Raw genomic sequence first — 25,971 nt, 5'->3', positions numbered from 1 at the left:
GGAAGTGCTATTTACGTGAATGAACCTTTTCATCGTTGCTTGCCAAGTCGGAAGTAATTGGTAGAAAGACGCGCGTGAACGTCTCCTTTTGTTTTCTTCCTTTGGAATTCATTAACGTTCCGAATAATATTTCCCAATTGAGCATACTATTTTATTAATTTAGAGATAATAGTTAAGTCGTGTAGAATTAGCAAAATAATTCGGTTGCTAGATTTTCTTCTTTTATCAATCCGAATTGCGTGTCAAATTTTAGAAAACGGTACCATCAATCTTTTTCTTCGTAACTTTCGCTTCTTCCATCTTTTCTCATACGTACGACGATGGCAATAAATTCGATGATCGCGGTCGTTCATCAACCTGAATCTAACTCTTTCGAAACCAACTGCTGCTAAAATAGTTTACTACAGTTATTTATGAAACGAATTCGTACTTGTGGACCAGTATTTCCTAAACTCGTCCTCAAATAATTATCCATTCCCCTGCAAAGCATAGACATTTCACAGGAAACGAACAACAAACAATAACTATTCGGCTATACGTCCGAAAACCGTTTCCTGCGGATGCAAATTCACGACTAAGCGCCGATATTACATACATCCAGCTTTGGCATACCAATTTGGATGCAGATCGGAATTACGTTTCGCCACGATGGATCGACTATGAAGTCCGAGTAACCAGTAGCTCATAGAATACCGCTTTGAAATGGAACGCTGGGACTTACCTTGTAACTGCTGACCGCATGTGCACCATCGTAGATGTAGAGGTGATCGTTGCAGTCCAATTGCAGTTGGTCGAAGCGTAGCATGAACCGCTGAAGGATACTATGCGTTTGGAAGGTGATGGTACAGTCCAGATCCTTCTCCAGCTGTGACATTAGGACAGCCCCGTCTATTTTCCTGTAGAGATCTCGCATATAATTCTTCTTGCACACGTCGCTTATTTGGTCTGAAAGAAGAAAATGATTGTAAAATGAGATAACTGACGGATTAAAACGAGATTGATAATTGTACAGAAGATTTCCTTTTTTTGTTTTTTTTAGTTTCTTTCTATTCAGACACACCGTTGGTTTTATTAAACGAGATCTTAACTTTGAGAAAAATGGCAGGCTTAATAAAAAATTAACTGCCTGGCATATGTAAGAGAGATATTTAAAAAAAAAAAAAGAGAGCAAGAGAAGCGCAAATGAAACAGGAAGAAAGGTTCGTCACACGAGTCGTTGACCTATGGCAGCTAATATTGTACCAGGCAGACATTAAAATCAATGTTAAAATTCAATCTTAATTTTAACCCTCTATAACGCCGTGTAATTTTGAAGTGACATACCGATATCGACATCCTCTCAATTTAATTTCGTTTTTAGGTGCATTTGTACTCCACTGTGGCTTCAAGGTTAATAACCGTTTCCTGCATAATAACATTTTTGATAATTGTAAATTTTCACAAGAAGAATTTGCATTATAGAGGGTTAATTAAATTACAGTCTTCCTAATTGTTCAAGCAGCCATCATGGGAATTTTAGCCGGTAAAAATTCGGCGCCACCCTGCGTCCTCCCCCCAGAAGACGCGGGTAGCTATGAAGGTTTCCCCCATTTGAAAAAAAAAAAAGAAGTCTTCTTAATCGTTACATCGCATCATATACTACAAATAAATAATTAAATATACGTAATATTTCATAACTATATCGATATTATTTCGCACTCAATTGTAGTCAATTTTATACTCTACATCGAACAGAATGAAAATTCTTTCGGATTATATGAAACCTTTGAAGCAAATTGCGAATTTAAAGCATAACGCAATGAAACGTAATGTGCATGTGCGAATAAATTTTTTCATTATATGTAAACGAGTTGCATCCAGAGAATTAGCTCGTCCCTTAAAACTTTTCCAGGGAACAGATTACAGTTAAAATCGACTGTAAAAGTTTTTGCCGTTTCGTTGCTCGTAAACGGGTTGCATCGATAAGAAACGATTTTATCGACTTTTAAATCCACTCAAGTGCACCAGACATCGGGGCCTGATGTCTGTCCTGGCTGTTGGCAAGCTAGGTCGAATTATCCAATCGATTGACGACCGATTGATTCGCGCATCGCTAGGATAATAGCTCGAATTCGATTTCGATGCATCTGCGATTAACTACGGTCTACCGGATTCGATGCGATAAAACGTACAAAAGGAAAAGGAAAGAATTTCTAACAGTGGTTACGTGCATGAACATTATATGATGTCGAAAAGTATGTAGAAAAAAGTAGTACAACGAGTATCGAGTCAAGTGGCTTAAACTGTTCTACCAGTCGACAAACGAGGACGATATCCAAAATCGATTTCAGTTTTGTCGAATTATGGCACTAAGTAGCGCTATTTTAACAAATAGGTACGTACGACTGTGTTTTCACTTGTGACACTTCTTTTTATTATTTGATGTTTTTATTTGAAATGACTTTTCGAGGGTTGAAAGTTATCTGCCCGTACTTAAATGATAAATTTTTGAGAAATTAATATTCTCTTTGTTCGTATTGTAAAATTATTGATATTAGCTTCAGTCGGAACGTATCGTGAGAGAGGAACTTGCTCTGTGTTAAATTGAAAATTTCTTATTACCATTACGATAGCTTTTAAAATATATCTATTTTAATGTGCACGTTCATTAAATAACTCAATCACCTATGTTGAGATTTGATACTTTAGAATCGTAAAAGCATTCTGAACAATTTATCAATTATGTTGAGATATAAATTCTAAAAGATTAGACAAGGTGACTGTAATAATAATTGTTGTGCAGCGATCATGCAAGCATTGCAAAATTCAGTACAAAACTAAAGGAAAAATAAATAATCGTAGAAAAGACTTGAACCATAAATAGAGTAACTACTGAAGCAGTTTCCAAATGATTCAATTTCTACAATTTATTGAAACAATCGATATTTTTACATAACTACGCTTGTTCTGGATTCATTTAAAAGGCTGGTTTCCATTACTGTCTATACATACATGTAAAAAAATATACATATGTATAAAAGAAAGTCTCAGAGTATATGGAGCAAATTTTGCATATTCTTCAACATCCTAGAGAAAATAACGTGAGGCTGCCCACTTCTCAAACACCCATAAACTCAATCACCCACTTGCCACCTCCTCTTAACTTAAGAAATTTTTTGCCTGGCAGTTCAATAATTTTTAACAATTTTAACGGGGAACACGCGAAGAATCAATTTCTTTTCGCAACAACGTGAACGTTTCCTGGATGGTTTTTAAATTTATTGTTGAAATATTAATTAAAAGAGAGAAAAGAAACTCGAGCAGCGCTAGGCACGCGCAGCTATTTCCAATAAATCCAAAACACAAGATTAAGCTACAAAACGAAGTTACACACCGTACAAAGCAACTTAAATTCCTTCTGCTTCGAAACTATTTCCAATTCCTACCCACCCACAACCATTCGCCTTAAGTTCCAACACTCGGAAGAATCTTCCTCGGCCTATCGTACCATTTTCCACCCCAACTTCGTTACAGCCAGATCCAACTTACGGAACAAATGAATCGTAACGCGCACAGGGGAGCGAATTAATTCGCGAATTCGATAAAACTCGCTCGCGCGGCAATTTCACGGCTGAAAGTCGGTGTCGCAGAGCGTTCGTTTCGACTGGACGGGCGTAAAAATAAGAAAAAAAAGGAAGAATGGCGGCCAGCATTGGGCGTTGGGGATGGGCCGCGAAGAAACTCGATTGAAAAGTTTTCGCTCGTGTCGCTCGGAGCTATCGGGGCCAAAGGCGCGAGATAGTTTTCCGCATGGCGTGGTTGCAGCTGCGAGCTTGTGCTCGAATGTGGGCCGAGAACATTCTCGGGGGAACTCCGAGCAAGATTGGCGATAAAAGGGTGCGTCGCTCCGCTCAAGAAGGAAACGAGCCTGACTTCTGTTGCAGATCGCTGGATTTCGCGACAATTTCGAAGGTTTCGCAAATGAGATGAATCGAGGAAGAACGGTGGAATTAGAGCAACAGATGGTTAACCGCCTCCACGCGATTATTCGCAATGGGACGCTTCGTTTTGCGACTAGGTCGATCCGAATTCGTGAAGGCGAAGATTCGCGAGGGAGATCGAGAGGAAAATATACGACGCGTGCCAATAATCGTGATATCAAATATCCATTGCAGAATATGTTAGAGCAAAATACCTTACGAAGGATTTTATAAAACCAACATGTCACGTATTCGCATAACAGACCAGTTCTTCGAAGCTAATAAGATATGGTTAAAATTACGTTGCTTGTTTCTCTTGCTAAACGAATGTAACAATGTTTTTACGTGGAAAAATATTTTAATAATGGATCTGTACGCTACACGTAACATTAAACGTTATAATATATTGGTTTTGCATTTTTAACTTGTTTATGCGGGAGGAAACCGAACTGCGTGAATTGTTCGAAAGTCTGATGATGTTTTTTTAATTATGTCTACCTGTAACACTTTTACGACATGGTTTTCGAGAAACACGTGTTGGGCGATGAAAGGTGAGAAAATTTATTACTCGCTTTACATTCGAAGATACCGCAAATATATCTTTCGTTAATTATTCGATGAATGTAAAAGGACAAACGTGCCTCTAAATCTGCGTTGTCCGAACCAGTTATGCAAATAGTTGTTCGTATTGTGCAAACATCTTTACGCAATTCTTTGACGTCGATATTCCCAATACCTTGATAACCTCTGATATAAATAAAGCTATCGTTTTTCAGAAAATATCGATTCTACGGCGATTCTATCACCCGTTCATTCGAATTTACTTCTGCCACGAATGCAATCGTATGAGAAAATGCTTCGTATTATTCATTCGTGTTACACGGTTTATCCATTTCCAGAATGCAACACTACATTTTATTTATATTTTAAGCAAGCTTAGCACGATTTGATATACCAGAGAGCGTTTAGCTGATTATTCTCCATTCTGAAATGATTATAATATGTCCTAGTATTTATTGTTCGTTGATTCACAACGATGACGAATTAAAAATTAACTATATTACATCATAACGATATTAGACTCTGTTAACGATGCATACGATACATACGAGCAGATCGCTAATTTTAGAATTCAATTGCACTATATTCTCAATTATATCGTGTTACGAAACGTTCGCAAAAACGAGACATCGAAAAATTATTTCTTAATATTTGTTATAAAATACACATTCAAAATTTTCTAGATAAAAATCAATATTTCCTAAATAAAACGAGGTATCGGAAAATTGCTTGCTGGAATTTAATAGTTAAGGAAGGTATATTGGAAAATTGTTTGTCGTAATTTGTATAGTTACGAAGGCTACGCTCTTTCTGATAAATTGAATATTTTTCGTACAGTTAGGTATTTTATAAACCACAATTTTAACTCCATTATTACGTAGGTTATATAAAGATGTAACAATATGGCATTATAATAATTTTGAAATAATCTTAACAACCTTATTCGTTTTACAGTTTCTTCGCATTATACGTATATTGTCTTTGGTCCAATAAGTTCGAGCGAAAAAGTAGAAGTGTTCGATATATGTTCGACACTGTTGAACATTTGATAAGTAACAACGTCAATTATCAATCATTACGTCAGAATATATCATTAATCATACATTATACAACGCTTGATATACAAATGAAATTTATCTCGATCAAAAATATAGTATTTCCCACAAACAACGTTATCTGCGCAAATAAGCAGTCATTTAATAATCGATTAATTTCATATTTAAGAGATATTTATTATCTCAAACGTTTTATCTCCAATTGAAGTTGACCGGCGGAATTACAGAGTTCTAATATAAAAGAAAACGAGTGGAAAAGGCAAATATTTAGATAGAGAAAAGAATTCTCTCTCGTTCTATAGAGAAACTCTGTTCGTGTCCTAGAAAACGTTCGTCGCTCCAAAAATTATCTTTTATTCTCCGTTGCTGGTACAATTCTAACGAGAACACTAAGAAGTATCATTTTAAAATTATCCTCGCGAATGCGTTACTCGGCCATATTAATCTTATCCGCGTAATAATCATGTCGAAATTATTTGTTCATTTTTGAACGAAGTACTTGATACGTAATAAAATTATTTATGCTATAAAATTACGATTTTCAACAAGAAAGTATCGTCGGTATGAGATACGTTTAAGAGAAAAGTTATATGCAATAATTCTAAATCCTCCAAATTTATGAAATATAATAGGTAAATTATATTAATAATATTTTACTCTATACGATATTCATTAGCATACAGTTCATACGCGTAGTTCCTCTTTTAATTTTAATACATAAGTATCGTAGAAGCATTCCGAACAATTTATCAATTAATAAATTAATCGTGTGCCTATATTAAATAACTTTAATCAACGACATATTATTACCTATACGTATGTATTATACGTATTCCATTAGATTCTAATTATTCGTACAAAGCTTAATCGATTCTGATGCTATTCAAACACGTATATATTAATTGAATGTTCAGAATTAATTTGTTAAAGGCGGAAGTATGAAACGAAGAAGGGTATCGATATACGCGACACTAAATTACGGACTTGGTTCATTGCACTTCCTTTTTTCATTTAATTTTCAACTATTACATATTCAAAGATTCCGTTGAATATATTATTATAATAGACATTCCAGCGAATTGCTGGGTTCAATGTAAATCATGCGTCGCGTATTCTACATGGAAGAAAAAGCGATTGAACTTGGAAGAGCTTCAGGCAAAATCAACGATCGCTGCCACAAATCGTGAAACCAACATTGACTTTCGAATTTCACGGTTCGGCGATTCCTATAGAGCGACTTTACGTATCGCACGACGAAGCTCTCGCAACGCGATTAAACGACTTCGACGAGATTAATCACGGTTATTAATCGCGCAGCTTTCATACGTTTAATTCAAACAGCCGATGGACACGCGTGGCCCGCCATAATTCACGTGTAGTGAAGCATGGGCGTCGCATAATCGACGCAGAAGTACCGTGGCGGGTATTAACGACGCGGCTTCGACGCGTAAATTCGCACGGCCGCTCCCGAAACGTCGGCCCGACCTCCACGCTCATAAATCTCTCTGGCCAAGGGAAAAAGCTTCCCCGACGAAAGTCGCCTTCCGGCCCGCGGCAACGGGGAATCTACGAAACATTTCCCGGAGGAGAATCTCGCGTTCCTTCGGCCCTTCCGACGCGGCAAACCACCCTCGCTGCGAGACTATCAAATTTCCAGGAGGCAAATAAAGATGACGAAAGTTCCGGTGTAATAAAACCGAACGAGAACCGGGAGGGAGACACGTAAAGGCTCTGGCAATCGGAAGGACAACGGAAAGAGAGAAAAAAAGAGAAACGGTAGATAAAGACAGAGACAGAAGGAAGAAAAAAATTAAATCGCTCGTACACCGGTATGAAGAAACGGCCTCCCAAAAGGGAACTTTGAGACCTAACTACAAAGAACTTCAGGTTCCACGAAAAGTCGCGTGCAAAACAAACCAGGTGAGGGACGTGGAGGAACAGCAAGGGAATGGGAAATAGAGAGAACGAGCGAAAAAAAAGGGGGCAAAAACGGGACGCGTAGGAGGAGAAAGAGAGAAGGAGAAGAACCGAGAATGAGAGACGAAGAAGGGGAAAGAAAGGCAGATAGAGAGAGCACCCTTTGGCCATGGTCGTGCGCGTTGGCCCTTCGACCCTTCAGCAACCACCAATCCCCACCCCTTTTACCCCAACTCTTCCCGCTCTCTCACCGCTGTTCCTCTTCTCTGTCGCACCCTCGCCGTGGCACCCTCGAGCGCGACCCACCCTCGCATGCTCACCACCACCCTTCCCTTCTCTCTGCTCGCTCCCTCTTGGGACGATGTAAGTCCGCTACTCCGTCGATCAATATTACTCTCTCTTCGAGCGCGGCACGGCTCGTCTGAGCGGCAACCGAGCGCTATCATATTAAGCCGCGAGGAGCACTTTGGCTGCGAGCGAAGACCGGTCTCGACCGATCGTTGCTCGCGCCAACAAATTTTTCTGTCTGGCACCGAGTTTCGCGATAGAGTCTGCCTTTTATCTGATCCTGAAGACGTTGGCCACGCGACTACGACCGGAAACAATGTTATCGCTGCGAGAAAGGGGACCGAGATGATTCCTCGAGGCTCGTGATCGACGCTCCGCGCTATGTACTAAGATATCGACTCGAGAGCAACTCACAACCTGATTCAACGACGAACCTCAACGGGGATCGCTCGAAAGAGACTCTCGATATTGTTCGAGTTTCTTTTCGCTGCGCGTTTTACGGCGTACTCGCTTTGAAGTGTAATACACAGTTCGAAGAAGTTGCTTGGGGATATATAGTACAACGTTAGCGGAGAATTTAGGTTTATCGGAGGAGCGCGAAAAAGAAAGAAAATCTTTCTTAAGTTTGTTTCAGTTTTCTTTCCGATGAAAGGAATATGATAAAGATTCTATGGAAATATATTATGCGAGAACTAAAAGCTCCAATGGACAGGAATCGACGTTTAGTCGTGTGAAAGCAGACGACTTCCATTGTATCTTTTATAAATAACTTTTAACCTACATATGTATTTCATAATAATCCTAGAGTATGAATGTATATTATTCAGAATGTAGGACAAACTGTTTCCTCGAGATGTTTCCGATATCGCTTTATAGCCGGTTGAATATTTTATAAAAGAATACAGCAGTGACAAAATTATTCATAAAGTACCCGAACACGATCGTTCGAGAAATGAGAGAAAATCTGACCCAGTATTTGGTCATGTTCAAAAATCATTTTCAGGTAAACGTCACTGCGTTGAAGGATTAAAATTCCGTATTGATTATCAGATACCTAAGCACTTCACGCTTTTGCACTGTATGCTCAGTTTACAGCAATCAATTATACACTGACAGCAAGTTCAAACGAACGTTTAGAATTGCGACGATGCACAGTGCGGCATCTGAACGAGGATTCGGGTCAAACATACAAAAATGCATATAATACACAGTTTTTCTGAAACTTGATATCAGGGGATCCGACGTGAGTAAAAGTCTGCTTGTCGGATCTTTGTTGGTATTTTCCCTACTGCCTGGCTCGGCTGAGATATCTTGAATATTTATTTCTTTGTCTAACCACACACGGTGACGTTTAAGCAAACAGTGTCGATGCCGGGAACAATCTTTCCATCCTTTCATACGTGTCATGCAAAAATCATTTATTCTCCTTTCCACTTTGTGCTGATATTTAATAAAGAACAGAGTTTTGCGAAAGTTTAAAAATGTTCTCGGAATAAATGTGGTTAGAAATTCTCTCTCCAACCAAGTCGCGATTACGAATAGATTTTGTGAAAAAAATATACAACATCCAATGTAGCAGTTTGTAGCAGAAAAAAATTCTTTAACTCCTTGACACAGGACGATCAAAGTTACAGAATGTGTCAAATTTTCTTTTCTCTTTCTGATTGTTTCTTGCAGAAAGAAAGAGACTTTTAAATCGAAAATTAATTACACATAACGAATTAAAATTATATATCTTATTATTAATTATATATCTTATTATATTTCTTATTATCTTTAATTATATATCTTATTATTAATTATATATCTTTGCTCAAATTCTCAAAAAAGAAAAAAAAATATCTAATGTGTAACGAAACACTGTTTGACAAGAATTAACAAACAAGACTGTATGACGAATAAATGAACTAACTTTCGATTGATCAGATTCCGACGTACAAATGATTTCTACTAATCCTCTATCAATCTTGCAGGGAATTATCGTCCACGTTTATATTACACACTTCTGATGATCTAATGATCGAGAAACGATCATTTCGATTCTTGTCCACCGCGTGGCGTACTCGATGCGACGAGTCGTAAGCTCGCAAAAATTCGTCGTCCCGGACCTTTCCCGCCCGCGAATACGTCGTGACATTCGAAAGAGAGCGAATAACGGGTGGCGAAAAACGTCGACGCGATATCGTGTGACAGAACTCGCTCATTTGCACCGAGTCCGGGCATCGTCGCGAGTCGATCCGCTCGTCTGCGCCTTCTCAAATAATTCGGTTTGCGGGTAAAACGCGCGGGAAATTGCGGCGCGACAAAGCCGGGTCACTGCATCGAGCCTAATCATTCATGCAAATGTGGCTGCAAATATCTCGTTGAGGTTCCGTGTTCGTTGTAGATACCGGCGTAAATCTTGCTGAATAGATCGCGCCAGGATTGGTTTATCTCTCTCTCTCTCTCACTCACTCTCTCTCTGTCTCTCCTATCTCTCGCTCTTCCTTTCTCTCTCTACGTATGGCCAAAACGCTTTGTCGACGATGAAATACCGTAATCTCGGATGCAATGCGCGAGGAAAATTTGCCCGAACAACGGATCGTCAGCCGTTAATCTATTCTCGGACGACTGTTGCCGCGGTTAAAGCGGCTTCGCGGAATTACACGACAACACGCGGGTGCCACGCGGCAGATACCATGGATTTAATCACGTCGGATGGAAAGAAGATCGCTTGGACCGGCTTTGTTTTCAGATAAGTATAATAGCAAGAAGCTTTTCCTTCGCTAAATCCAGCGAAATCTATCCTGCTGAGGAAACGTGGTTTCGTGTCTGACCACAAGGCGATCGCATTCAGCAATGCTTTGTTGGTGATTTAAAGTGGTGTTTTAAATTACGGAAATAAGGTTTCGGAATATATTTCGTCGTCTGGTAGACGTGAGTTATTTAGAAGCGATTAAAGCATTGGAAGGAGGCTAAGTACGACACGATCGAAAAATGTAACATTGTATAAGTATATTTAAAATAATTGGATATATTACAGAGTGCTTATTTGATATACATGTATAACATACATTTGTATACATTTTTTTTGTATTGTATACATTTGATATACATATGTATAACAATAAATTCTTCCGAGTTATTAAGATCGTATGAAATATTTTGTCTGCGTTCTTGCACTATCGTGTGGTACAGTGAAAGAAACGGCACGTAAAAAGATCAGAATTTTAAATATAACAAGAAGACTTCGAATGATGAAATTAAATGAGACGTCCTATGTGTACAAGTTTATTTATGAAAGTAATGGAATAAGGTAATAAGGTAGTATACAGGGTAATTTAATAAGAGTAAAATTCTTCGAATAAAAGATTGTAGCGTGAAAAGACTCAAAGATCAAAGACAAAAGACCTTTATGTTGGTGGACTAGTTTAGGAGATACGAAAATCATCTCGTTATTTCCTTGGCCACTTTTCTAAGTCTATTCTTTTTTCACGATATATCAGCCGATAAGTTAACTATTAAGTGCTATGTCATGATAAAAAAAGAATGAAAAAGATACTTGATAGCAAAGTCTCGGAAAATCGATTACATAATCAACTTACTTCTTTCAGATGTTACTTAAATAATGGCCAAGCCTGGTACAATTAATCAAAAGAATATTAAAATATCGATTATGAATGCCATTTTAATAAAAATGTCCTAAAATAATTATTCACAACATGCAATGCTTCGAAAGTATTAGGTTGTCCGGAAAGTGTCTTTCTTTCGCAAACGTATTTTTTTTAACAAACGTAAAACCAAGTCTGTGAAATGTCGCGGTGTTTATCTCAGCAGAACAAAATGTACGTAATTCGACAAAATGATATAAAACAAAAAACATTGTACGTCTATTATTTCCTCATAAAACGAAAGAAACTTTTCGGACAACCTAATACTACAGCTTATTTTACACACAAATGTATATAAACAGAATGATATAATATAAAAATATATAATGAAGATATGCAAATAGTACAGCAATAAAGATAAAAGATCTGCATCGAACAGCTAACATAAGTTTATATGTATATGGTAGTCGTAGAATTTCTGAAATAATCTTACGAGAAAGTTTCTGTACTAGAATGGACAGACATAAATTCTGATGTTTTGTTCTAAACATGCTGGATCCAGGACAACAAGCGCAGAGAGGCGAAAGCTGCGTTACGTAAAGAGTGCGATCTGTTTCAGACTTGCCGGACAACTTTTGGGACGTAAACTTGTATCTGCTCGAAACAAAAACTTCCCTCCTTTCTAAGTTAATAGAAGTTCGTTCAACAGCGGTGCGAGGACGTTGTAATTTCTTGCGTATATTTGCATACATCAGTTTTATTGTTGACATAAAAAATAACGTGATCTTGCGTTGGTTATCTCGTATCGAATTCAAAATTTTGCGAGATAATCAAGAGAAATATGTATTTAGAAAGAAAACATTTTCTTTTGTAAGTTGTATAATGAGAAACTTACAGATTATAATGACAAAAATATACTAAAAATATGCCTCGTTTCTTATTTGGACGAATAATTTGAAATGTATATTTTCTAATTTCAAATATAGACAAAATTTTACAGGGATCCATCCTTGTACGCAATTGTAACTCTTTACTTCTTTTTTACTGTAATTCTTTAGTTTTTTCCGCAAAAATTTCGCAGTGGGTATTGTTAAATAACTTCAATTCGAAATGCATGAAACCTTTTATTTTAATTACGATTATATCAAATGTTTGTGTTGCTTTCTTATCTTTCACGGTACTGCGTTTACCTCTTTTTGGTACGGTTACTTGATATTTGCGACTCTATGAGAATTTATCGTATTTTACTGTTTTGAAATTATCGGTAAATAAACGAAAATGTCAATCAATGATACAAGTAGTACGTATACAAGCGATACGTTTCACACAGTACTTTTCATTCGACAGATATTGAATAAATACGTTACAATAACACGACCGTATCACTTTCGCGTCGTATTTAGTAAAATAAATGCTTAGTAAACAGTGGATATTTATCATTCGGATCTTTACTATTCAGTCAATCCTAACAAAAACTGCGTGTTATATTTCGCAGGCTAAATTTTGTTGATAAACACATCATACGTAGAAACAAACGAAACTCAGTAACACCGAAAATAATTTGAACGTACACGTTCGAAATAAAAAAGAAAAATTCATTTTCATAACTTGTATGTTCCAAAATATCGATAATTCGAAATTAACAACGTAATATATTATTCAGCAGATAATCGATAACTAAATGACATATTATCTGCGGCAAATGAAATTTTCGCCAGTCACGAAAATTATCAACCTTTATGTTCCAAAGTTGTATAGTTCATTGCAGCCAGCAATGCGCAATTACCGTAGATACAAATACGAAAGCACCGACTTTACTCGTTTACAGATATTGGCTTTAACACTACACCCATATCAGCATCTGACTAAAAATTGTAATTATCCAAAGATATCCAGATAGAAATATGTACGAAGCGCATGAGAAGATTAAAGAATTCTAAGTGTATTATCACATACCTATCCAACGATATATTCACGGTCGTTCACCCTCGTTACTCTTTTCCTATTTTAGCTAGTGAAAAACTCCCCGCTTACCCAACAAACCACACCTCAGTCTCTAATCCCTCGTACAACCCTTACGACAACCTATACACCTTCGCAACCCTGACAACCCCTATCCTCGTCCCTCTTGCAACCACTTGTCGACCAAACGTCCAACGAGAAACGTTCTCCCTTCGTTGCCCCTTTGTGTAACCATAGAGTACCGGCAAACATAAAATCGTCTCATACAACACAGATATTAAAAAGATACTCACAGTTGTCGTTCTTCGCCTGGACCAGGCCCTGGCACAATGTCAGTGCCAGAAGCAGGAAGGCGCACGAGCCTCCCGTCAACCACATTCTTCTTCTTATTTTTCGTCACGCGCAGCAGATACATAGGAGCGAAGAAATCGAAGCCATCAATCCGAAACGCGACCGAAGTCGCGCGGCAACGACGCACGATCACAAACGACCCGAGAAAGTCGAGGGGAAACAAGCGCGAAGGTTAAACGCCGTACAAGAATGAGATACGAATACGCGGACGTAACCTTTCGATGTGAAACGAACACGACGAACCGCACCCCGCGCTGTATTACGCGCGACTGATCGCCACCGGTCGGCGCGATTTTACGCGCGAACCGACTCCGCGGTCGGACGACGCGCATGCGCGCTGCCGTCACTAGAAGGGTGTGGATAGACGGGGGTTGAAAGGATCACGACGTACTACGCCGACACCCACGCTCATTGTAGAGGCAAGTTAATGAGGGAAAAGATACAGGCTGGTTTTACGAGAGTATCGCAATACAGGGTGTGTCCGTGAGGCAGCTCGCGCCACGCACAGTATGTGCAAGGGGGATACGCGTTTCTGTGTGCATAACCGGGTCTGGCCGCTTCGCCCGTTAAATGGAATCGTCGTGCTGTTCCTCATGATTGTCTTGGCCTTTTATGGCCGCCGGAAGGGCTCGATACGCGGACGGCCTAGCACGCCCTTTTATCACGCTCTTTTCCTATGCAAACGTCGATGCTTTTTCGTGGATGAAAGGGCGGAATTTTCGGCGCGTGTGCTTTTGTCTCTGTTGAAAGCTTCCAGTACAGTGGCTACAAGAGGCATTCGTATACTGTTGCATTTATTTATCGTATTTACAGTTAAGGTAAAAACGATTCTTTATGTAAAACAGTCCTCTTATTGTAGAACATCGTTTAGTAACAACATTCTGAGGAATAAGAGATGTATAACATATCCTTTGGAGCGTCTGGATTAATTTTCAGAAAAAGAGAATGTAATATTAATAAATATATGACAAATGGTAAAGATAGAATCCGTATAGTTACCGCTTCGTGAGATAAAATGTACACGGATGTTTTAAAAAATAATCTGCGTCAAAGAGCAGAAGGAAATGGGTTTGAAAGACAACTCCGACTTGATGAAAGATAGTAGATCCAAAGTATAATGATAGTAATACGCGAGAGTGGCTCTTGTACAATGTTCGGAAATACTTAAAAACAACTTCGCAATATCATTAACATTGTCGAAAATATACGAGACCATTTGAAACGAAAAATACGGAATCAACATGTTTTCTCGAGAAATAATTTAAAGAGGACTCTTTTAGAAGAATGGACAAATATTTCAAGCAGAATTCTCATCGATTTGATAAATTCAATGCCGCTACGGCTTCGAGCCATAATAAAATCAGAAGGAAACCCCATTAAGCATTAAAACAATTAAACCTAACGATTTCCTCTCTTAGATATAAAGTAGAAGTCTTATTATTTGTTCTTAGCAAACTGTAACTGTGTGAATATTTATTACGCATATATTTTTGCCATTTTTTAGATATTTGTTAATATCTTCACAAAGGGTATACATATTTCATCTTCTTTTTTATGAAAATTATTCCGCACGCTCGTAAGAATATGTATATATTTTTTATTTTATTAAAATTTTGTTCAAAAACAATGTCTTGCGATATTTCTGTTGATATTAATTACTGTACGAATACTTTTCACACTGACTTTGTACAATAATTAATTAGATACAAGTATAATAAAATATTATTTACATTCGTATCGTTTAGTAGTAGAACAACTCATACGTTCACAAATATTTGATTCTACGGAAATAAAATGTAGAATCTAATAGAAAAAACTCTTCGTTGGAGAGCAGAGGTACGTACAAATACCTTCTGTAGCCATTGTACGCGTTAGCGTTACTTTAATTAGGTACTTGTTGGTTCACATCTCTGTTCGTTAGTATCGGGAGTTTTCGAGGTTTTTAGGAAGTTTACACTAATAGATACTGATCATTTGCGGAGCAAGGAGATGTTAATTTTGTTGTGTAGCGAATAATTAAATAAATAAAACAGAAAATAGAATAGAATAAATACAACAGATAATAGGATTTTGATGAATACATTCGTATTACAACTGTTGAAACTACAAACAGCGATGAAACATGGGAATAATAATGTAAATTTGATACAATTCTTAACTGCGTTTTGTTCACCTATTTTCCCGAGAGTTTCATAATGTATAATTTGCCTTACCATGATAAATAGTAATTATTCTAACGAGAATTTCATTGAAATATCTGTCTTCTATCGTTTACCTTCTGAAAAATTGTACGAGCTTACGATTTTTATTTCATTAGGAAAAATAAATTATATTAACATTAACGTTTAAGCGTGCGTAAATATGTATGTAAATATGGCGAATATATGTACATAATATAGACATATAATTGGGAAGAATAAAATATAACTTGTAATCATTATTTGCTCGAAATTATCAAAACTTTTTCTAGTCATCTTCTTTTGAGAAGCATCATAATGAAACGTAACTGTGAGAATTCATAAAACATCGACATATACAAAACAACAAGAACGATAATATTTTCCAATAATTATTTTAATTATTGCGTATCTCACGACAGCAATTTATTTTTCAAACTGTCATCAACCTGTCAGAAACTGCGTGAAATTTCAAGAGAATAGAGCGTGAAATCGATTTAATAAAAATACACGGGAATTAAGGGACATCCTTTGCTACGGTCCTGTCCATTCTGATCGCAATTTTTCCCCGATAACCGAATACAAAACAGAAATAAATAGATAGAATTGGCAAAAAAAAAGAAAAAAAATATGTGTAACGCTCGTACTTGCACGAACTTGCACGAACATTTAAAAAACGATAGTTGTTTGAAAAAACTTTTTTCTGCGTGAGTTTGACATTTGCGTTGGTTTCGCTGCCTGTGTGTAACTGCATCCGCAGTTTGCGTGCGAATGAGAGGAAAATAAAAATGTGGAACAATATCGTTGAAAAATAACGGACGACAAAAGTAATTACGATGATGTAAAAAAACCGCTATACGAAAATGTTCTACGATGCTATATTTTTCGACGGTGTACAATCGCAGAAACACGTGCGACAGTAACGTTGAACATTACGTTCGTAACGAGACGCGCATTAACCGCGATCTAACTGAAACAAAATGAATCTCGAAGTATTGTATTACCAACGTGAAATAATCTCCGAGAATATAACGTCGCAATGGAAAACTTTCTGGGCGCACTGGACGATAAATAACGTTGGAAACACGCAAAAGTAACTGTTTAATCAAGGAGATGTTGAAATTTTAGAAATTGAAAAATGAAACGAAACGAACATTACTTCGCATAGCTACGCAAGAAACCATCCTTTTTTCCATTTAGTTCATTCTGCATCCGGTATATAAATATTTTAAAACAGTAGAAAATGGGGCAATAACATTGTCTTCGTAAAATATCTCCACTTTTTTCCATAAATGTTAGTATTTATGCAAATTATACGATATATGCAGAAAATACTAACACACACATAACACACCGGTAGTAATTCTTTCGTGGTCGAAGGCGCATTGTTAATTTTCAACTACTTTTACCTTTCTCCTTGTACCTTTTCCATATTGTACCATATGTACCTTTTCAAATATTTCCTTATCCATGATATAGTAATGAGCGTTTATCACCGCTGTAACTCGTTATACTTCAGAAACGTCACTTCCTACAAATTTCGAAGTACTACCTAATTATAATTTTCACACCACGTGTATTATAACGACACGCAATATCGTACAACTACGAGCGAATGAACTTGAATGAAAGCTCGTTATGCGGGCGTTGCATTAAGTTATTAGACATAAACGCCTAACATTGTGCAGCCAGAATTCAGTACGCAAATTAAGAGGGTTGGTTAGCCAATTTGCGAGACAATTGCAACCGTCATCAACGGCGCTTTTCACTCAGCGAACACCTAATTTCGTGGACAGAAATCTGCTAACGCCGTGGCTGGTCACCCGTCAACCTCATACAGCCCGTGTATAATAGTGGACGTGGTGACGAAAAAACCCGGTGAACGAAGTTTCCCTCAGCCTTACGTGAAACTTCGTGTCCATCGGCCAGAGGATTTTAAATTCCTCACGGCCACTGACGAAGTGACATCGAAGACGACCGTGTAGTCCACGAGACGAGTGGAATCGCAAATCTTCGTCGCGCAACTTGCCGTCCTCCCTGCAGGAAATGCTTCAAAGAAATGTTGCGGATTCGACTGCAGAGAGTAACCCTAATACGCTTTTCCGTGCTGCAGAATTGGAAACACGACTAGCAAAACGGCATAGAAGCGGGCACAGCTCTCTATCGCGCATCGTCACACGTTGCTATCGTCGTCTTATTCGTATAACTACATTTGTTGTAAAGAGATTGTAGTTGATGCCCGATTCACTGAATTCTGCTGATTAAATTGAGCCATGTCGTGCAAAAACCTAAAAACCGTCGATGATCTGATATTGAGTAATAGTTGGAAGATTTTCATTTAAGAAGAAAAAGCTAGCTTCATTTCTATCAGGAACATTTATTTCTTCGTGTTGTTTCTGGTAAAAGTATTTATAACGTTAGTATATTTGTCACGAGTAACTTTCTTTAGATTTATTATTTCAAGAGATTTATTTAGATTTATTATTTTTCAGCTCTATTGTTTTCTTTATTTCTTTTTTTTTTTTTTTTTTTAGTCAAGCGTTTTGGAAATTCCTTGGAAAATAACTGGTAATTGGTACTTTCAATAATCTTATAATGTAACAGTAGTTCTATTCTAAGATTGGCAACTTTTTGCAAAATAAAGATCAACATTGTGGGATCCACACTGTGTTCGACTAATTTTTTGTTATTTTAAAGGTTCGTAAGTTTCTTGGTCCAATTCATTTATCTGAATGTGAACTCCTGTGTATTATATCAGCTTCAATTATATAAACTGTTTGTTCCCTGACAAGTCCAGATAAATGGAAGCCTATTGTATGTGATGTTTTCTCTCCAATAATACATATTGCCGTTCCAGTGCAACAATGGCGCAACTGAAGAAAAGTAACTTTTCAGGCGAAGAAAATCAATTTCACTTAGTAACACTTGCGATTAAATAAGGAAGGAACCGTTGTATGATGCTGGGATAAACAACGCTTGTTTGCATTTTCCTACCTCCATCTAGAAGATAGAAGGCTAGAGATATTAGAAAAATTATTAAATTTCTATAGTAGAAAAATTAGATATGTCCGAGGCTGGTAATTTGTCTTAAAATTTGGAAATTCTCATTTGCAAACAAAGGTTGTACAACATTCTTTTCAAATATAAACATTTTAATGCTAATAATCAAAGAACAATTTCTTTTGCTACTCTATCAGAAAAAGTTAAAAATGCCTCGACTAATTAATTTTACTAACCAAACTAATCGATCGCAAAAAAGACGTATAAGACAAGAGGGGGCTAACTATTTTAAAAGTTTCATAATTGAAAAGCAAAAGAAAAATGTGATAGTAGAAGTTAGCAACGTGAAATTATAACAACGACTAACAGATACAGAATAAGTTTTATGGAATTGAAGCAGTTAGGAATCATAAATTTAAAGTACTGATCACACAGTGAGGCAATTATCTGCGAACAGCTAAACTAATTGAAAAAGATGCTGGAAATAAATTTTCTTCTTCTATTATTCGATAATATTTTACTCTTGAATCTTTCAGCTACTGTGCATAGTTAAGTTATTTAATCATTTCTCAATCTGATCACTGGTAGAAATATTTTATTGATAATGAGTGCCTTAGGTATTGACGTTGTCTATCTTAATACCTAGAATTTATAATAACGATATTTAAAGTACAGTTAAATAAATTAGAATTTAACAGATTTCTACTAAATTACTTAATATATTTGAAACGTTCTGATTTCTGCTCAATATAAATATTAAAGAATAATATATTTATAATTCGTCCTGTAGTATCGAACACACAGCGTGTTGCAAAATAGTTTCTCTTCGTGAAGATTTCAATTTCTTCAATAATAATAATAATAATAATAGTACTAATGTTAATAATAATAACAATAGTACTAACAATAAAAATATTCAATAACGTTGTACATTGTTAAAATGCAGTATTCACGTTATACAATTAACGACTTTTCGCGAACAAGTTTCAACGAAATCTCAAGATATCTTGAAAAGCCGCATTGAATGGTAGTTCTTGGCTTAAGGTTAGACCGAAAGAAGAAGCAGCCGCGCATTGATTCGAGTTCGCGAAATACGGTGCATGAAGTGGCCATCTTCTCTGGGTCAAAAGCTGATGAATCGAAACGGCCACGTCAATGAAAACACACGTCACGTTGGTTGCACAGGATTTCATGATAAGACACGGCCGAGTGTACTTGAAAATACTGGCATACAAACGGTTCACGTTGTATCAGGCTACGTATCTCAGAGATAATATTGAAATTTCGTCCTTTGACGTTCTGAATCGCGAGAGCGCTCGATTAACCGGTTCAATTTATTGTGCGCCGTTACAAATGAATTTAAATAAATTCATGAATACAACGGCATAAATTTCCCTAAAAATAACCGGGTTACTCTGCAACCTCCGCTATAAATAATACACTCCACCGACTCGGGAAAGTATTAAATCAATGGATATGAAATATCGTGGAAGCAATTAATTGGTGTAGCTGTTACGTAAGCCGGTTCGATAGGATTAATACGATTGTTAGAGAAAATAAACCACCTCTCGGAAGATCTCCCTCGTTTGCCTATTTTAAATATAATATCATTATTAAACTACGAATAAAAGAACCTGTAATCTTCATTCGATCGTCCTTTATCGTTGGCATAACCGAGGTAATAGAGTCACTGTTTTTAAACGTACGCACGCGATAGCGAAATTGTCAATTTTACGAAGTGTTTTGTTATTCGATACGTTCTTTACCTTCAAGTTGCATAATTTTGAAACTGTGTGAAAGATAAGAATATTGTCGATGAACAGTTAGAGTAATCGAGTTATCAGCGTAGCAAGTTTTTCGATTTCTTTCATTAAAATGAAACGTTTCACGCTTTCTCTTTCGTAAATATTCCTTCGCTTAAGTTTACTTTCGTTTTACCATCAAGTTTATCAGGAATAGGAAGACTGGAAAATTAAAGAAGAAATAACAACGCCGTGTTTTATTATACAATGTAACGAACTCGTTCTATGGAAGCTGCAACATTATTTCTGCATGGGAAAAGAGTAGGATTAAATTCGTGTTTTAATTATTCAAGCGCGTTAAAGATTTTATGCCTGGCGACAGTAGAATGAGTCATACTCTGTCAGACCCGCTCTTACGCTGAAATAATAAAGTCTGTATTAGTCGCACGATGCGATGTTTGCGTCACGCAATGTTACACATGTGTTACAACTTTATAGCTTTAATTTCAGACGCGACCAATGTACCTGGAGTTTGGCACGGGATTTACTATAATGATATCCCTTTTTCAAATTCAAATAAACACTTTCGCGCAAACACAGAATTTGAAAATCTTTTTAATTATTCGAATTTATCTGTTCGTCGCAATGGTAACTTTACATTGTCGTTTGCAAAAATTAGTAATTTCACGTGTGTAAGCGAATTTATTATTATTTCATATTAACACCGTATGCCAGAGTTTCAATATTTTTACGTAATCAACAAGCGATCTTCTTTGTTTTTCAATACTGTTTTTAACAATTATACAATTTTCGTCCATCCCTTTGTATTACTTTCGGAATTTAATTTCGTTAAGCCGTGCTTTTAAAACAGCAAATTTCGACTTCGATCTTTTCTCAATCGCGACTAACGATCTTTTTATAAGTACTGCTTGAAAATGACAATTTATGAACGTACATATATTTCTTGGTTCGTAGCGTTGTTGAACCGAGAATGGTAATAACTATTTTTCAGAAGTTGCCACATCTTTTCTACACTTTCTTTGTCGTTTTTCTCTGGCACACTTTTATGAATCTCTTAAGTAGACTGTTCTTTGATTGCCAAATAATCTCCTCATATTTTACCAGTTCTACAACCTCCACGGGTGGAAGCACGACCAAGTATTAGGACTTGCTCCATAACTTCTTCCTCAGGGTGCTTAGTAAGAATAATATCTTCACTTTACCAAACGTGATTCTCACGTTTTCAAGTCTCTTACATTGAATGCCCGATAATTCAACCAATAATACGATCATGACGCACGGTTATCTCGAGCGTTATTTCATACTTATTGCAACTTCATCAAACGGTCTACAACAACGAACGTAGTTGCTAGGAATTTCTTTCAGAATATTTTATCAATTTTCCTTTTATTTTTTAACATTTTTGGAAAAAAGCGTGGCTAGCCCTCCACTCGACTGATATTCGATTCAAACCAACGAAATAAACAAATTGCAGATGTACAAACGAACTCGGAATTACAGAGACAATTATAAATTATTAACAATGAGCGTTGTCTTCAAACTATCACATTTGTACTTGCTTTTTACATACGACATTCACATAAAATTTGCGTACTTCTTTTTCTGTCGCTCGATTCCAATCCGATCTCATTTCTGTTGTTTCAAACCGAACTAAACTAAATTAAAAATGTTGTTGCCTTCGCTGCTTTTTCTCTGAACTGTATATTTGTCAACGAACTAACGGATCACCGTGACAATCCAAAATTGAGTTTCTCACTTCTAATACACAGTTGCGCGCGTTAAAACCTTGTCACGGTACATCGATTATCGCGCGTCTCTCCTTCCATTTTCCGCGTGTTCTCTTTTTCTCTGGTACCAGCGCCGAAGGCTACCGCGGTAAGAAACTTTGCCACAGGGAAACTCGTGGCGGATGGTACACAGTTCTGGGCCGATCGGAAGTTCCGCAGGCCACACGGTCCCCGCGTGTGCAGAAATCCGATGTGTTAATTTACCAACTTGTTTCGGTGTCGCGAAGAATTCCCTCGCACCAACTCAGAACGGATATCGATCTTCTATTACTTCGACTTATCATCGGATCATCAATGTTTCAGCCGCATCTAGTGATCCTACCATCACCGGATGCGCTTGATTTATCTCGCCATTTATCGAGAAACGTACATTCTCGATTTAACATATTCTAAGTTACAGATGGAAATATTTTTAAGGGAATTTTAACTTTCACCGGAAGTCAACTTTGTGCTTCGAATCGATAAAAGGAGTTCGATGTACGAAATAAAAATAGAAGAAAAGTTATCTGTGGAATACTCATACGAGCTTGCTCCTGCACTTACGTTAAAAAGTGGTAAGATTCGGGATTTTAAAAGCTTATTATCGTTTCTGGAAACAGAAAATGCCGTACAGTTAGGAAAAATTATTGTCAATTAAATTTTAATAAAAATATGAAAAATTAAAAAAATATATAATTTGGCATCAAATTAAATTACGAACGTAATCTTATTCTCGTATCTGTCTTTCGTTCAATAGATATTTTTAAAAACTTCCACATTTGTTTCATTGCTTTACGTTTACTTAAATGTATTATACTTTTGACGAAATATTGCACAGATATAGTTACTTTCAATGTTGCAACGTAATGCGAAATCCCGCTATTCGCAAGAACAGGCGTTCAGAATCATCTTTTAAATCGTTTTCGACATCTTTTACTGCACGTAAAATAATCGTTTCCTACGATATCATTTTATTCCATATCAGAAATGAAGTTTGTGCGCTATCGATTTTACAGGTACTTCATAAGTATCACGATTCTACAAACAAAAGAGAGTTTCAACTTGGAATATTTCGAAACAGAATTTTGATAGATACGCCATCATTCCAGATAACTCGTCGATCTATAATATCAGGTTGTCCGAAAAGATTCTTTCGTTTTATAAGGAAATAATAGACGCACAATGTTTTTTGTTTTATATTAGTTTATTGAATTATGCACGAACATCATAATAGAAATATAACGAAATGGATTATACCTAATTCAATAAAATAATATACAACAGAAATTGTTGTTCATCCATTACCACCTTATGAAACGAAAGAAACTTTTCGGACAACCTAATATAACACACGATGGGCAGTGAGACGAAGATTAGCGCAAACTTTTCTTTGTTTCAATCCGTGATCAGATCATTTAACTACGATTAATCCATCGAGCGCGACTGTAGTGGTTTACTGGCGAGAAAAAAGCATCGATAACGTTGCATCTTCGTCGAGGAGGAGAAAGCAGCTCGTAGGGTAAAAGTATGGTGGCGCTTAAGGTTGCAAGGAAATTTGAATTTAAATTTAAATGCAAGCTCTGAAGAAAGTTTATTAAAAACGAAGACGAACGGCTGTCGGCTAGCTGTCTTTCTTGCTCTCGTTTTATTCAAATGAAATTACACGAAATTGCATCGTTAATTAAACTACAACCTATAAAAAATCGGTAAAAATAATTTCCAACGATGGAACATGAAGTTCAGTTCGACGTAGCATCCCAAACGAGTATGTTTACACGAATTTTTCTTTTCTTCTGACACGTAAAAAAACTTATACGCAAATATTCGCTCAATCTTTTCGACAAGCTTACAAAAGTTTTCGATAGAAGAGAAAACTACTAATTTACTCGATGTTTCCCATTAAAAGATAACAGAAAACGATATAACCAACGACGAATCCAATATTTTTCGACGAAATAACGTCGATTTATAATTTATATTATCCGTATCGGTATTGCGCGGCTATGGCAAGGTTCCCTTTTGACGACCATTCTTATGGGTAATAAGATAAAACTGTTATAATCTAGCGTATTCCTGGAACGTTACGTACGCAACGGTGCCGACACATCCATGGCAGGACGTTGAAACACGCGTTTTAACCCCTTAAGGGTACCCTTTAACCCTTACAGACGAGCGACTTTTTGATCCTGCGTTCCTGCTGCGTCACGCGTTTGTCTTCCTTGTTTTTAATTGAAGAAAACAAAGAAAGACATATGACGCTGTCGTATTTTTCGTTACGCGTCTGCACTGACCCTAAAAACGGCTGTCGTCGATACAAACGTCGTCGAAACGAAAAATTCGTGAAACACGGGCTCTGTGTTCGACGTGCGACGCGATGTAACGATAACTGTGTTTTATTTAACTTTGTCATTTTATTTTTTTTTTTTTTTTACGCCTGGGGACACGTTTTATGGAAATGTGCGAACACTTGAAGAGTTAAACGAGACCGTTCACGCTTATCCGTCAGCGACGGGCACGTGACGTTATCGTTACGTGACGAGCCGCCGTGCCGTATAAAATATAAGTCGACCTATAATTGTATTTTCGGATGATCTCGCTGACAGAATGGCTGAAATTACGGGCGTTAAACTCCGGCAAAGGATTTTTGATCAATGGACAGATGGTAGGTTTGAAATTGCAAATTTCTCGCCCGTCATCGTTAGTTGGATAAAAAGTCGGTCTCCATAACGGGATTTGAGCAGGGCCAGGTCGTGGAAGCCGGGCGCAATTCGAGGCTTGAATTTAACGACGAAGCAGTCGACCGTATAATTAACAAAGAATTTAGTTCAAAGAGGAAAATGTAGAGTGACGAGAACCGGTGAAGAGTCGGGCACGAACTACTCGTACATTTCGCCCCTTCCATTGCTCTCTCCTTTTATTCTTCGTCACCCCTGCACACGGACACGTGTACTTTCGCCGGAAAGAAGTAAAAAAGAAAAAGAACCCTCTCTCTCTCCATTCGCACCCTCTTTTAATTAATATCCGCGTGTACCCGCGAACATTCACGGCTAATGATACCAATAGATTTTGGATGAATTCGCCAGACGACTTTCCAGTCGTTCCGGAAACTTTCGAGGAAGCGCGAAACGAGTTTACTTTCTTTAACACCTCGCTGTGGGAAAATGCGTTCTGTCACATAGGCGTTCTATAATCTGTTTTATAATTGGTTTCTAGTTGGCTTCGCGATGAATATAGTTTTCATTCAATTTTCCGATATACGCGTGATACGTGAGAGCGTGAGACGTCTTGTGAAAAGACCACGGACGTTGATGCAATTTTATATTTTTATCAAAGTGATCAAGAGGATACGATATATATATATTTTGAATCATCCAAATAGAAAATCGTTTCGCGTATTAAACATTATACAGTGTATTTCACCGTGCGCATATTTCATACACCTATCGCATATTACGCGGAAATTCTATAAAATTTTGCAGCCAAAAGTTTTCCATAAATGCATAAACATTTGCAGTCTACTTACGACGCATGTAAATGAAATGTTGCGGATGCAAAATAATCCCCATTCGCTTTGCGCTTGCG

At 37.1% G+C, this 25,971-nt stretch overlaps 1 protein-coding gene across 7 annotated transcripts in view; it reads right to left on the bottom strand.

Annotated features, from left to right (window-relative positions):
* LOC138182746 (uncharacterized) overlaps positions 1–25,971 on the bottom strand; it is a 296,840-nt gene that overhangs the window by 154,134 nt on the left and 116,735 nt on the right. For 6 of the 7 annotated variants that reach the window (XR_011173895.1, XM_069118909.1, XM_069118907.1 and 3 more), the window contains one exon: positions 722–945. Coding sequence is in view for 6 of the 7 variants with exons in the window: in XM_069118909.1 (XP_068975010.1) it covers positions 722–945 (224 nt within the window). In the remaining variant the exon portion in view is untranslated. Of the gene's footprint in view, positions 1–721; positions 946–13,625; positions 13,941–25,971 lie in introns of those variants that run through there. The other variant, XM_069118908.1, reaches the window with a different exon arrangement.

This window comes from Bombus flavifrons, chromosome 8, assembly GCF_040668555.2.
Source record: "Bombus flavifrons isolate JBK064 chromosome 8, iyBomFlav1_principal, whole genome shotgun sequence".
In the NCBI taxonomy this organism is placed as follows: Eukaryota; Metazoa; Arthropoda; class Insecta; order Hymenoptera; family Apidae; genus Bombus; species Bombus flavifrons.
The sequence above is the reverse complement of the archived record's forward strand: the minus strand, read 5'-3'. Positions and strand labels throughout refer to the sequence as shown.